Source organism: Stenella coeruleoalba, assembly GCF_951394435.1.
Source record: "Stenella coeruleoalba genome assembly, chromosome: 14".
NCBI classification, from domain to species: Eukaryota; Metazoa; Chordata; class Mammalia; order Artiodactyla; family Delphinidae; genus Stenella; species Stenella coeruleoalba.
The window spans coordinates 70,544,638-70,559,943 of record NC_137160.1 but is presented as its reverse complement, the minus strand read 5'-3'; the positions used below and the strand labels follow the sequence as shown (position 1 = coordinate 70,559,943).

The 15,306-nt window shown below is 45.3% G+C and overlaps 1 protein-coding gene across 3 annotated transcripts in view; it reads left to right on the top strand.

Annotated features, from left to right (window-relative positions):
* The window catches only part of GRK3 (G protein-coupled receptor kinase 3), a 117,434-nt gene extending 112,514 nt beyond the window's left edge, over positions 1-4,920 (top strand). For all 3 annotated transcript variants that reach the window (XM_079941941.1, XM_079941943.1, XM_079941942.1), the window contains exons 19-21: positions 183-319; positions 2,680-2,793; positions 3,844-4,920. In XM_079941941.1, coding sequence (XP_079798067.1) covers positions 183-319; positions 2,680-2,793; positions 3,844-4,005 — 413 coding nt within the window. In that variant the 3' untranslated portion in view covers positions 4,006-4,920. The remainder of the gene's footprint in view (positions 1-182; positions 320-2,679; positions 2,794-3,843) is intronic.
* The last annotated feature ends 10,386 nt before the right edge of the window (positions 4,921-15,306 follow it).

Below are 15,306 nucleotides of genomic sequence, written 5' to 3'. Positions count from 1 at the left end.
TAGAGAGATGAAGAGACCTGTTCTTTAATGTGTTTAAAAGTAAAATAATGATTTCTATAGTGTGCTGTCTTTATAGAAACTTGCTCTTTTTCTAAAAAGTGTGTCATTCTTTTTTTCTGAGAAGCATATAGGCATTCTGTTTCAGACCGTGCTAAATTTCACCGTTGTGTTCCGTGCCTCAGATTACGCTCTGGGAAGAGACTGCATCATGCACGGGTACATGCTGAAGCTGGGAAACCCATTCCTGACTCAGTGGCAGCGTCGATATTTTTACCTCTTTCCAAACAGACTTGAATGGAGAGGAGAGGGCGAGTCACGAGTAAGTCTGTGGCATCTTCGCGAGCACTCGTTTCCGTGGTGATTTCACATCGCCTGCATGTTTTCTCAGATCTCCCTCTAGCTCCCATATCTCTTTTAACATGTATACATGAGATTTTTCTGTTCAGACATTAACTTTTAAACTTCTGAGTCAAGGAAGGATTTGGTGCTACCTGAAAACAGAAGGTGCCTTCCAGGGAGGTCGAAGCAGGCAGGTCTGAGGAGGGCTGGAGAGCGGTAGGTGGATCAAAGAAGGGGAAAAAACTGGGACTTTGGAGTCAGAGGTGTTTAAATCCACTGCTCTGTGTCTCTGGGACTTAGAGCACATTATGTCGACTGAGCCTCAGTTTCCTCATCTATAAAATGGGAGAAGAAGAAATGATAACGACTACTACAATTGTTGCAGATTTATCTCGGGCCTGGTGCTGTAGACACACAGACACAGACACACACACACACACACACACACACACACACACACTTTTAATTTGTTTAGCCACCTTTGAGGTCCAAGCCTTATGTTATAAAGAGAGAACCAGGGCTTAGAGAGGGAAGGTCTGGCACCAGTGACAGGTGTGGGTGAGGAGTGATTCCGACTGGGGTCTGCCTGTGCCCCGTGTCTCCGTTACGAGGCCTCCCTGAGTCAGGGTTGAGTAAGACGAGGTCTGCGGTGCAGGCTGCGAAGCTTGGCACCCAGGCCAGGGCACCTGACCCCCCTCCTGTTGTCTCCACCTTGCTGGAAAATCGGAAGTGGGCTTTATCGCATTAGATGGGAAGGTACAGCCACCCTGTAAGGTCCTTTCGAGAGCTAATGTTAGTGAACAAGAAAAGAGAAATTTCCCATCTGCACCATCCCTCGTAGCAAGTGGGGCAGCATTTATTAAGCGTCTGCTGTGTGGAGCGCCCAGGGCTTGTCTCCGTGGAAGGAGTTCTCTTGGGGAGGGAATGGTTGGTCATCATAAGCAGGACAGTGGTCCCAACTGTGAAAAACATAGTTGGTGTATTGGAATATGGCCCCTGTATCAGAATATAGCTCTCTACTGGCCAGAGCATGGAAAACGGTGAGCCCAAATCTGGTGTGTTTGACTTTGGAATGTGTTTTGCAAATCCTTGTTGGTGAAGATGCCATTTAATTACAAGTGATTGCTACTGTGTGTGACCACATTCTTCCTAAATGACCATGATCTTCTCACTATTGCTAGTGCCGTAGAAGTCATTTTCTAAAAATTCATACATCTAGGATCTGAGTTATGATTAATAAGACTCTATGGGGGTCCTGAATTATAACTCAGGTACTGCTAAGTATTGTATAATATAAAATATACATATTACATAGAACATGTGTATATGATGATACATAAATACAAGATAATTATATTTTGTATAATATTACATATGTATTTTTTACATTATCGTATACTTACTAGCACCTGAGTTAGAATTCATACATACATCATTATATAATGTTTATTTCCAGATGATGAGTGGCCCTGGGCGTAGTATGCGTTTACTGTGCTATCTACTGGTCAGTCGCTGTTGCACACTTTGAAAGGAAATTGTCTCGCTTTTCAGGATATTTGAAAACTAGAATCTTCTTTTGCTTACCATTGGATATGATAAATTATCTTGGTTTTAAGAGAGTCAGCATTTAGCGGTGATTCACGAAGCTACGTAACGTGCCTGGGTAGATTCGTAAGTTTACGTAAGGGAAAAAGAAAACGTGGGTTTATGATGGTGTTGTTTTTCATTTAGGATTCCTGGAGTATTTATCCCCAAAAACATAAAATGGTAAGGTGCTCAGAGACACGGTAGCATTCACCGGAAGCAGTGATGCCGTAGACCCAGCAGGACAGTCGTTTAAGGACGTCACCTGTGTTTACAACATCATTTCGACGTGATCAAAATATCAGTTGCTTACAAGCTAGCGTGACCGAACTTTTACTGGGCTGCTGGGTTCAAAGCCAGCGACACACCTCTCACTCATGTAGATTGTAGGTAGCGGCGTCATTGTTCCCTCATAGCAGGATCGATCGTGTCTAGGCAAGTGTGTGATGCAGGAGAGGTACGTGTGATTCACGCTCATCCCCACGTTAGTACTGTGCTGAGGGAACACTTTGCTTTCTGCCTTATAGAGACGTTCCTTTCTTTGCAGCTTTCTTTGAGATGTTACATTTTGAATTTTCGTACATTTCTTTTGTAGTCATTTCCCCCCACTTCTAGAATATCATCAAAGAAAGAAAGATGCTGATTTTTTTTCTTTACTTTTTCTAAGCTGGTAGTTTTCAGTATTATTTATTAACTTAATTTAAAAAGTCATGCAATAATGTGAAGTAACCTATCATCTTTTATTTTTACGGTCAGCAAAATTTACTGACAATGGAACAGATTGTGTCTGTGGAAGAAACTCAGATTAAAGACAAAAAGTGCATTTTGTTGAGGATAAAAGGAGGGAAGCAATTTGTCTTGCAGTGTGAGGTGAGTGTTTATTTGTATTTTTTCCAGAGGTGAAAGTTAGAACAATTATATAAACATTCAACAAAGGTGCCTGCCTGGTTATCAAACATTTTCTTACTCCGTGCTTTATCACTCACGAACTTAGCAAGAAAGTTGGAAGATACAAGGATCTCAGCAAATTAACAGTTATTTTAAAAGAAGTGTTTCTTAGAAAATGGCAGGAGGAAGGACAGGAAATAACGTGATTACCCTATCTGGAAACCATCCAGTATTTAATAGGAGCCTTGAATTTTATTTGTTCCACAACTTTCCAGATCTGATCTGATCTTTCAGCATGTTTGAAGTTGAGGTTTGTGTGTTGAAATAAACATAAGATCCCCAAGTAACTCTTAACAGGGGAAATGCCATCTTTCTCTCCCCAAAGTTCTATTGTACCCCGAGCTTAATTCCTGAACACTTCTCCTGGGGTGTGGGGGGATGTTTGGTGGGGGGATGAGAAAAGAGCGTATTTAGAGAGATAAAGCAGTAGTAAATACAAAGACGTGTTTGCTTCACGACTTCAGCACTTTTCTACTGTGTGTGTGTGTGTGTGTTTGTGTGTGCGTGCGCGCGCGTGTGTGTGTGTGTATGTGTATACGTGCTTGTAAAGAGCATATTTAGAGAGATAAACTAGTAGTTGATGGAAAAACATATGATTAATTACTTCATGACGTCATTGCACATGTGAAGGCGCTTCTGAAATTTGTCAAAACTCCTCGTGTATTATTTTCTAGACTCGAGTTATTTTAGACATCAGAGATCAAAGGTGATCTTTCAACAAAGTCAAGGCAGCACTTCTCCTGTGGGGTTGTAGGAGGCTCTTCTGAAGGGCTTGGTTCCTCTTCTGGGCGAGGGGCCCCTGGAGGAAGTTCCTGCGTGACCCCCCCCATTACTCACTGGCCGCGGGGTGGGACATGGGGTGTGCTTTCTCTGGGGGGAAGGGGGTTCCAAGGACTGGCCAGAGGTATCCATGTGTGTCGGCGAATCCAGTGACACTATCCCAACTCCTCCGCCTCTTCTGTTTGCCTTCAGAGTGACCCAGAGTTTTTGCAGTGGAAGAAAGAGCTGACGGAGACGTTCACCGAGGCCCAGCGGCTGTTACGTCGAGCCCCCAAGTTCCTCAACAAATCCCGCTCGGCCGTCGTGGAGCTCTCGAAGCCGCCCCTCTGCCACAGGAACAGCAATGGCCTCTGACCCCTGGCACAGGGAGGGTCCCACGAGACGGCACCTCCTCCGGGAAGTCCACGTGGGCTGCTCGACCTGCGAAGTGGAGCCTTTGGGAGAAGTGTGAGGATGAGAGATGGAGTCGCTCACCTCCGGGGTGCTCCGTGGCTGGGGGGGCCCAGGACTCTGAGATGCTCCTACTAGGAGTGGCGACCACCCTCAGGCTTGGGGGCGCCTCCTCCCCTCCCGAGGGTCTCCCGCCACGATCGCATCCATCCGCCCTCGAAACTACTGAAGAAACGAAGTTCTCTTTCTTTGCCACACACTTCTTTTGGTTATAGATGAAGCTAGAACTTGAAATGATTCCTACTGATTGTGTCACTTTTTGCATCCGATATCAAATGTATCTCAGGCTTGCCAAGATGAGATCGAACAGTCTGCCGTTCAGGTCGCCCCACCGTTGCCACGCTCTGTCCATAATCAGCCCGGGCTGGGTTTAGATGTCTTTGCTCCATAGTCCTGGCAGGATGGCAGACCAGTTGGGTGTCCTCTGTGCCCTTGAGAACCAGCCTCTCGTTGTCTCGGGGCTTGAAAGCTGCAGAGGTTTTCTGAAAGGGCTGCACCTGGGCCCTCCCTGTGGGTGCCGCACCCACAGGTACCAGCCTGCCTCTGACCGGGAGCTTAGGCAGCTGGGACCAAGGGCGTGGGAGCCACTCAACATCGAAGGCGTCAGATGGTAGATGGTTGGAGGCTCACGGTGGCTCTGCAGGAGAGGCAGTGGCGTTTGCATCTCACGGTGACACAGCCATTTTCAAACCATCAAGTCGGCGCACTTCCCCTGGGTGCACAGGACTGCCTGCGGGCGCCCGTCTCGGGCTTGGACTGGAAGCGGTCGTGAGACACAGCAACTCTGGTTCCCTCTGGCTGACCTCAGGAAGCATCTGGGTAACGGATGTGTCAAGGAAGGAAACTCTGTTTTACCTTTTAGTATAATTTAAAAATGAATTTTATTGAAAAAAGAATGCTGAAGATGAATGTGTCAAAATGGGTTAACTGTGTATATTGACTTGCATTGTCGTTCAACTGTCATTAGCGAATAATTCTCTGCCCTGGCAGGTTCTGTGACAGCGACGGCCTGATCCCAGTGGCCTCCTCTCCCCGTGGTTCGTTTCATGTCCCAAATAAGTGCTGGTTTATAAGAACCAGTGTGTTTCCCAGCCAAGTCCTCCATGTCATCAGACTAAAAATAATAACAGTAATTTTCAGAGTCCACATATTTGTCCTTTCTTAGTGCAATTTTATTGTTCTGAGTCGACTACTAACAATATAAATAGCTTGACATCGTAATCATCTGCATCCTGTCCTCAGTATTCTTAGTGGTTCCAAATCTTTGTGTTTATATTTGTGTGCCGCACTCACTGGGAAAGTGAGTCCTTTTTGATGAAACCATATCTTGAGGGTTTGGAGGATAATTACCAAAAGAGCCTTTTATTTCATAGGAGTTACCTTGGAAGAGAAACTTTGAGGTTCACTATTTATCTCAACTACTAGTTGGAATTTAGCATACATGTTCTCCTATCTGCTGTTTCCAGTATAGAAGTTGGGGGCTACTATGTGCATGGATTCTCCTGATTTAAAAGGGAAGAACAGTATTCAAACTGTGTTTTTAAAAAAAAAAGTAAAAAAAAACCCGCCAGAGATGGAAAAGCTGTTCATGGCAAGTGAGCATCTCCCCAGGCGTGGTTGACTGTCACTGTCACCACTGTATTTGGTTACTGGCTCCATCGCAGCATCGCATGTGCTCAGCACCTGTGGTTCAGAGATGGGTAATTACAGTTTAGAAATCGCTGAGCCTCCTGCCTCTGCTGGACAGGGTAGAGATGTAGCCTCACGGTGGAGAAGGTGCACGAACTCCTTGAGGGTCCGGGCTTAGCGTCTCACGTTCCATACCCAGGGCACCAGCTACGCCGATTCGCATCTCTGAAAAATATCATTTAAGCTCTGAAGTAGAACATAAGGTTGTCTTTTCTTCGCAAAAGAAAAATGAATTGGAACTATTCCGAGAGCCCTTTCGCCTCGCCTCCAATTTATTCCAAGTGAACGTTTACACTCCCTCACGTTTGATGGGTCACGACAGGGCTGAGAAGAGCATTACGTGGATGTGATTTATTAAAAGTGCTCTGTGAACTTAGGAGGAGTGGCTTTTTAGGGGGAGGTCCCTGTGTGTGTTTGGGGTTTGGCAGCCCTGGAGAGCCCAGTCTTCCTCCTGAACTCGTGCCTGCAGCCCTTCTGAGGGGGTGTTTCTGCTGCCAGATGGAAGGCGCTTCCGGAACCCTTCTGTGCCAGCACCTGGTGCTCCCGTGGCCAAAGAAGTCAGTTGGTTTAGAAGTCTTGGTATACGTGGCTGTTTTAGGTCTTAATGTTTGACCCTACCTACATTTGGAGTGTTAAAAAGGGCAAAATTGAGCACCAGTGTTATCATTATTTTAGGTTTATTTGGTTGGGATATTTTCACATTGTCAGAAAAAAATCACTGAAGTTGATATTTTTGTAAAATTATGTTAATAGTGTCTTGATTTCATGATTCAAAGGAATCATTAAAGCAAAGCCTAAAAATAATAGATTAAGCTGCTCTACACCATATATGGAATGAATTTAAAACTTTTGGGAATCCAAGGTTATTTTTTTTAACCTAAAACATTCTCTTTGGTGCATTTATTCCCTTATGTCATGGGGGCTCATGGTTTTTCCTTCTCTATCATGTTTAAGTACAATTTTTCAGCAAAACTGCTAGAAATCAGCTGTTGTTTCACTGCTAGTGTGAATGTTTCACTTCCTGTGCCTCTGATTGGTCAATTCACGGACATGACAATTTCAAATTCTATATGTAAAGAGAAGGGGCAAATGTCCAGGCTCGCTGAAGAAAGGAAGCGTTCTGCTCAAGAAAGACAGCAACAAAGCAGGAAAAGCGAATAGACAGAGCGATGACCACAAACAACCATCTGTTCAAAGCAAGAGTTAGCTTTGATTTGCGCTTTGAAATATGCTGTACATATACTAAAAACAATTGTTTGAAGGCTCACACTGGCCATTAAAAAATATCATTGACCAATTGACGATGTGGTTTAACTCTCAAGAAGATCAAAGTGTGTTTTTTTCTGATGATTTTTTATTTCATTCAGAATTTATAGTTGGGCCAATCGAATACAGCATTTGACTTTTCAGTGGAATTGATTTTTCTGATGTTTCAAAATGTTAACCTATCAAGAAGAAAAGAAAATTCTCAAAGTTGGACTTTTTTTGCTTGATGTAAATATGTTAAAAAATTTGCAGTGTGCTGGTGTAAGATAAGGCTTATCTTGTGTGATTTAATTTATATGTAATTTTTCTCAGTTTCATTCAGGGACTCATATCTGTGTCGTTCAGAGATGCTTGGGGAAGGAACTCCTCCCCTCCCAGGGAATGGATGCGCTGTTTGTACCCGGAGAGGAGTTGGGCTTCACTGGGATCTGTGACAAATGCTGGGAGGTGGATGGAGTGGGTGTCATGGAAGGCAGGATCCTGGTAGAGATGGGGCAAAGGAAAAAAGGAGTTAATTTGCTGGGAAAAGCCAATCTCCTTACACCATAAAGCACCAGGGAAATTCCAGTTGAACTTGGTGCTTTGGGGTGGTTTTCCCCTTATAACAAGAAGAGTTGAGTAGTAACTATTTTAAGACTCAGTCGCTTTAGTTTTGAATATGGAGCTGCTGGACTTGTAAGAGGCTGTTTGCTTTCCACCAGGACTTTCTGTAGAAATGATGTTGCCGGTTGTCCCTGCTTGTCATCCGGCACCCTTGGGGAAGGCACAGGGGACCCAGAGCTGATGCTCCATCTTGGTGTGTGTGCCTTGCAGCCAATCAGGGGAGGGGGAGAAGGCCAGAGGTGGGGTGTGGGCTGCTGTCACCCTGTCAGTCAGGTGGGGACATTGCTGCACACCCACTGAAGGTACCGTAATTCCCCTACAGTAACAGGACTGGGCTTGCTGCTTGAGCCAAGCAGAGTGAGCTTTACTTTTCAAAACATTTTTTCTTCCTAAAGCTCTAACATGATTTTCCCTTCCACATCAGGTTAACTTGAGAAGCTTTAATTAATTAATCACTTAAATTCATGTTAATATGAATTTTTTGTATCCCGGCCACATTTTGAAAAATTTACTGTAGGAAGAATGAAAGTTGAAGTCTAAAATGATACTTCTTGGCTTCCTCGAGTCATAATGGCCTTTAGATTTTCTTCATCCTCAAAGACTAAGAGAGCTGTTCTTTGACAGCCGAGTAACAGGGATGCCCAGCTCTGGCAGCGTTCAAAGGCCTGGGGGCGTGAGTGTCCGGCCACTTCACTGGCCTGGCTGGGTTAGCACTTACTGATAAATGTAGCACCCCAAATTTTAAATTGCCTTTATTTAAAAAAACACGCACACACTACAGAAAATAGATTAACATATCATTCCATCAAAACCATATAGGAACACCCTGCATTTTAGAGTTAAATGACTCACGTTCTTATAGTAAACTCTCTTATACCTAACAAATCTCAGAAACATCTCTGAAAAACTGGTAACTATGCTTCCAATTTTAATTTTGTCCTAATATAAAATGTCTCTCATGTAAGGGGTAGGGAATGGAGAAATATTTCTAATTGTGTATTCATATTCCAAAGGACTTGAAATTCAACTTCTTGTTTCTTAGTTGATTATATTCCATGATGTACATATTCTATGTGGTTTATAAGCTAAGCACTGGCCTTTTTTTTTTTTTTTTAGTTCTATTGTTAAATTGTATTTTTCTATGTTTTAACAAATTATAATAGATTTGGCTTTTTTCTGGGTAGCATAAAGATTGCCAAACTACATATATATATATATATATATATATATAAAAACAAGAGTTCTATTTTTAGCACAATAGCTTTTTATATTATTTATTGAATCCTTCAGTTCTCATTAGAAACATTGCTTACCGCTTCTGCCCCTTTTTATTTGTATAGTTTGTTATTTAAGGAAATGCAGTCCTTTCTGTTTCTGGTTTTTTTTTTCCACAAAATAAAATTGAGACAAAGCATATAGCAATGTGGGGGGGACATCCTTTCTCACGGCCATGGACTGTTTTCAACAATAGCTTAACCCTCTGATCTGTGCTGAGAGGCCAGCGCACTTCTTGGGGTAACATCTGACAGTGAACTTGTGGTGAAATAACTGCTTTCATCTACCTCTTCCGAAGGCCCCCTGCTTGTTGACAGGTTCCTTGAATGCCTGATTCTACACTGGCTCCATCGTAAAAGGATTTCAGGGAAGTGTACAGCCGTCCTTCCCTCGTGAAGTAGATCTCACCGTGTCGTGTAGGGGCCCCAGCGAGCGGGGCAGGTAGATACGATCGCTCCTGTGTGGTCAGCCTTCGGGAGCTGCAGCTCACCTGCAGAGCATCATTTCTGATTCTTCTCGTGCCAAGTCCCCCCAGTCGGTCTCGCCATTGCCTCTCGATTTGACTGTTGCGCCCGATTCATCAACTACTAAATGGAAGCTGCTTCCTCCACATTCTTTAGAAACGGCCCCGCTGGGTTTTAAAACAGCACTTCCGGGAGCAGCACATTCGAACGTGACTCTTCCCCCCTTGCCGTTTCAAAATGGTTTGGGAAATGGGCTTGTCTGTGGTTAAAAGGGTCCCCGTGAAACAGAGTGAAGACTGGTCCCTGTGAGAGGGGGTCCCTCCTCACATGTTGATGTTTTTCTCTCCCTGTTGCCCTAGCTGCGCAGCCATCCACGTAGTCACATATTTGCTCTGTTCATGGCCAAGTGTAATGCCCTTGAAGAAATAAATCTGTTTTCTCTCATGCATTGCTATACCAAGTGAAGCCAGTGAATTCGATATTGTAAGTCTAGATATTGTACCTATTAAATTACCATCTGTTTTTATCTCTTTTCCCATCGATTTTGCCAGTGGAGGTTTACGGTCGCCTCTTAGTATGCGTTTACTAGTGCACGTTTGAAATCGTATCCCACGTAAGATGCTGGTTCAAGTCCGCGGTCACCTGCCCTGTGTGTGGTGTGTCACCGTCGGTTAGTTTCGCCATCTTTCACGGTTATTTGGGGGGCAGTCGGGCTGGTTTTCTGTGTTGATAAATGGCTTATGTAAACCTCAATAAAAAGGATCTGTACAAAGAGACATACTTTGGTGTGCTATTCCCCGCCCCCCCCCAGCTAAAAACTACATTTCTTTATCAAGCTGTTAGGTCATCAGGAGGTGACTCATTTGTAAGAATCCTAACTTCGGAAGAAATTCATGCAGAGGCTGATTTTATTTATTTTTTTAAAAAAAGGAAGGGAACTGCCAACAAGCATTTCTGCTGATTTCATGGATTCTTGGAGGACAGCCAACTTCAGCCTCAGGGTTTGGGAGACTACCTGCTTGTGGAAGACACGGTGCCAGAAAAGAGTCTGGGAAAGCCGGGAGGTCCATCTCGTCTCCAGTTTTTCTAGGAGCTGTGCCAGGCTCCCCCATGTACTCCCTGGGTGACTTTGGCATCCCTCCCAGAAGTTAAGGCCTCTCACTCTCCATCCCTACTCCCATGCAGACTTCAGGAGAGACCCCATGGTACATGTCACTTTAAACCAGAAATCCAAGGAAGTGGTGGCCCCAGAGCCACAGCTACCTGGGCAGGACTGTCTGCTTGTAGGTCCACAGGTCGAGGGTAGGGTAGGTACCTCTGTCCTTGAGGTGGAAACACCTCCTGTCCCTTGCTGGTTCAGGAAAGAAGGACATCACGATTGGTCCACGGTCCACGGAGCCATCCAGTTTCCCTGGAATGTATTTGTGTTTGCCGACTTGAAAACCTCTTAACAAAATAGTTGACAGGAGCCCCAGCTATGGAGCACGTAGTCAGCATCGTAGGCAGAGGTCAGCCGCGTGATAGGGCCCTTGGTCTGATGCCATACGTAACCAAGGATCACTCCTGAGAGCTGCAGAAATCCAGTCACCCCTTGGCACCCAGGAGGAGAGAGAGCAGCCTGGGGACCCTGCTTCGAGCAAGGTCACTGGGCAACTTCTTTGGTTTTCTGTTTTCTCATCCCTAAATTAAGGGAGTTGAATTAGATGATCTTAAAGGACCATTCTAGCCCAAAACACCCAAGTTTCCGATGACGGGTAAATGTGAGGGACTTTGGCTGTACTTGTAGAGCGAAAAGGAAATGCTCTCCCGCACATCCCAGGGCTCCTCCCACGTTGCCTTAAGGATCACTGCTGTGTCACTCTCCCCCTTAAACTGTGCCTTCCTGAACCCTGGAGCCCCTGCTGGTTTACCTGGGTGGAAACCAGGTGTTGAACTGAAGAAGAGGCTTTCTTTTCCTGGCCACTTTCTGACCATGTTGGGTACCGGAGATTGAAAAAACGTTTTCAGTCCAAATTGTTCAGGCTGGTCATCTCCCGGGATCGGATTAACCAGATAAAACACTGAAGCTTCACTCTGTGCTCACGTGCGCAGCTTTGGACATGGCACGTAATCAGTAAAGCCCATGAGGGGAAATTGACTTAGTGGCTCATACTGATGGATTCCTAACAGGCAAAATGGGAGACAGAGCAGATAATCATGGCAAGGAGACATTTTGTCTAACGTATGGATATCCCAAGTGAATGTTTTTTACATTTTTATTCTTATTCTTTAACTTTGGTATGTGGGTAAAATGCCCAGGTCTTCAGGTGATTTGATAGCCAGTAAAATATGTCTCTACCTGACTGTCAGTCATAGTTTTCTGCACTGGGAATTTTCAAAATTTTCTGCCTCTTATGTGTATAGTAGTGAAAGATGGAAGAAGATGCATCAGGGGCTACTAGCTCGATCCTGTTTTAAACCTAACTTCTGCCTCATTGTTTCTATGTGACAGATTTGATGGTTTCACTTCTCTGTCTTGAAATGACCAAGGAGGAATGGAAAAAGAAAGGAACAGAATTATGAACATTCTATTTGTTTGTGTAAATTTTGGTCCCTCAATGTAAAATAAGGTCATACAGTCAGAGGCTTAGCTACAGAAGCTTAGCAGATACGTTTGCCCTTTGTAGTTGCCATCGGAAAAGCTTACCTTTTGCATTATAACTTTAAATGGAGTATAATCTATAAAGACTTGGAATTACTATGTTGTACACTTGAAACTAAGATACTATTGTAAGTCAACAATACTTCAATAAAAAACAAGTGCTACTTTAGTTAGGCTCAGTGATTAAGTTTATATGCATGGGTTACATGTAATATATATTTGATACAGTCACATTAAAAATAAAAACAAAAAACACACACAAAATAAAAAACCCAAATAAACCACATTTACATGCACCAATGTCAAAAGGTAACACTGAGTGAAAGAAGAGTGCTCTATCCTTCCATAGGTGTTGATGCCAAGGGCACTCCTTAATTTAAAACATCTGTTCACTAAACTCTGGATACCTACTGGGTATGATCCCTTTCCTCCCGTATCAGGCCCACTGAGAAGCTCAGGGGCAGCTCTCCTCTGCTGGCAGCTCCGATGGTAGGAAAAGATTTTACAGATCTCCATTTGGTCATTTAGTCACTCAACAAACATCCACTGAGTATCTAGCATGGGCCACACACTCTGGAATGTTCAGTGGGATCAGGATCCCCATTTTACAGAGGGGAGTCTGGAGGCCCAATGAGGTGAGGCCACCTTCCCGGGGTCAGGATTGAGCCAGGCTCTGTGCTGACATGTTATCTCTGTACCTCAGTCAGAGGGCAAGTGTCGGGGGGTTTCCTCTACAGGAGTCTCTCCCACTTCTGCACCGCAGGCTAGTCTTTTATTCATTGGTTACTTTGTTCTCCAGAGATCCCATGAGCACCTACTCAGTGCCTGGCCCTGTGCTGGGTGAATGGGAGACCACAGACTGGTGGGAGATGGACAGACATCTAGAGAAAGCATGATGTTAGACCAGATCCTGGGACACCTGCTCCAGCTCAGTTTCCATGCATTTGATTATTCATTGTGTATGTATTTTTTGAGCACTTACTGTGTACCAGACACTTAAAGAGACAGACAGTTCCCCTTTATCCCTGAGGGGACCGTGACATACAACGCTGGTCCCCGCAGTGGTCACGTGAGAGGATTCTCATGATTGTCAAATGGACAGACACACACGAGACCATTCTCCAGTTTATCATCACACACACACACAGCTCTCTGATGGCAGTGAGGATGGTAGGAGCCTCAAAATGAAAGAGGCCGATGACAGCACTTAACCATCAGGTGCTGGGTGGAAGCAGTCATCCTAGTGTGTGGTGAGGTCCAGGGAGCCGCGGGGGGCTCCTAGCTCAAAGGACAGATGGAGATGATGAATAGCACCCCAAGGGGCAAAAGACATTGAGCTGCCAACAAGGGTCCCACTCAGAAAAGAAAATTAAGGATAATCAAGTGACTGAAGTCAATTGTCCCAATAAATCGTCACAATCCCTTGGCCATTTTGTGGACCCAGAACTCACTACCTGAGGAAGGAGAGGTCAGGTGTCCAGGACGAAGGACTAGCAACCCCAGGGCAGATGTGATCAGTAACAATTCCCTTAGTCTTTGCCCAAGATGACCCACAGCCACTTAGACCACCTGGACACCCTGAAGAATAGCACCAATGATGCCATGCTCATTGCACCAGAAGCACCAGAAGGGCCAGTTCACTTTCTAGTCCTTTCCTGCCACACCTAGGGAACAGAGCCTAAAGACAGAAAGAAAAATGCTCAGCCAGGTGACAAAATGTTGCTTACGAGGCTTCCCTAAATCAGCACAGTCAGAGCAATACTTGACTGTCCTGGGTGGTGAAAATCTATCACCACGGGTACCAGGGGAATAAAGCAGACTTGCCAGGGGCCCTCACGGCAGACAGATCCAAGTTAACTTAACCATCCCTGTAGGTCTCAGCTTATGAAGACCCCCAGCCCCTGGCCCAGAGATCCACCCCACCATTTAAAACCAACAGCCATGAAAAGATACAAGAGGCAGAAAAACACCATGAAATGAGTTTCAGGACGTGGCACGAGGTGGGTTCATGGTTCAATGTTAGATAATCCAGCATGACATGGAGAAAATAGGTCGAGGGGACTTGTCATCTTCAAGCTCTTTGTGTGGTGCAGCCTAAGATGTCCCACACCACCCTTCATGGGACCCCTGGGGCCCCTCCTCCATCTCATGTTGATTGTATAGACAGCCATTTCCAAAGCTGCCTTTACTTTGTGTTTCTGTGAACTTCTGTCAAACGCTAATTGTCAACAGCCAGAAGAAAATAATAGTTTCCTTTGGAAAACTATTGCTCAGTCAGCCATGGGGACAGCAGAGTTACAACAGGCACTGATGGTTGAAATGATTCTTCAGAGAAGCAGCATGTCATGTTCCGATGACCGTGGGCTTCAGAGTCAGGAGGACCTGGATTTGACTCCTGACTCTACCCCTTGCTAGCTGTGTGGACCTGCACGATAATACTTAATCTATGGAAGCCCCTATTTCTCTCCTTCCAGGTGAGATTGGCCGAGACCTGGGGCCCTTTACCAGAGTGTTTGCACCCGGACAAACGTCTTCTGGAGCAACAGAATACAGAGGAACTATAAGGGACTAACCTTAACTGCAAGCATGCGCAGTTGGCGTAATTAGGAACAATAAGATACAGAAAGGCCGCAAACCAACTGCTATTTCTAAGATGCCGGGAGCAAAAGCCGGCAGTGCGCATGATCCCTGCACACGGCACGGCACCACGAGCGGGTGGGCAGTGCAGCTAAGCTACGTCTCCTGCCCGACCCACTGATCTGTCCCTACCCTCACCTCATTTAAGGAATCAGCCCGCCCTCCTTGGGGAGCGAGCAAATGCACCTGTTTCTTATTCCCTCTCCCTTGTGCTGCAGCATAAGCCCCAATAAAGCCTTGCCTGAATCTCTCATCTGGCCTCTTACCAGGTCCTATTGATGAAAGAGTCCAAGGAGCCAAGTCGGTAACGCAGGCAGTGGACAGAGCACTCTTTTAGAGCAACCTGTTTGCTGTTTAAGACTGTGCCCTCTGGGGTCAGAACTACGTGGGTTCAATTCCTGGCTCTCCACTGCTTTGGGTAAGTCGGTTCATTCTTCTGTGCCGCCGTTTCCCCATCTGCGACATGGGAATGGGGAAAACCCTATCTCCTAGGGTTGTCGAGAATAGGACATGAGTTCATTAAAGACCTCAGGCTGGTGTCCGGGTGAGCGACAGCGGCTGCATCTTCCTTACCCCGAGAGACACCGGCATTCGGTCGAGCTATGTCCTTCCCGGGACCAGCCGGGACAT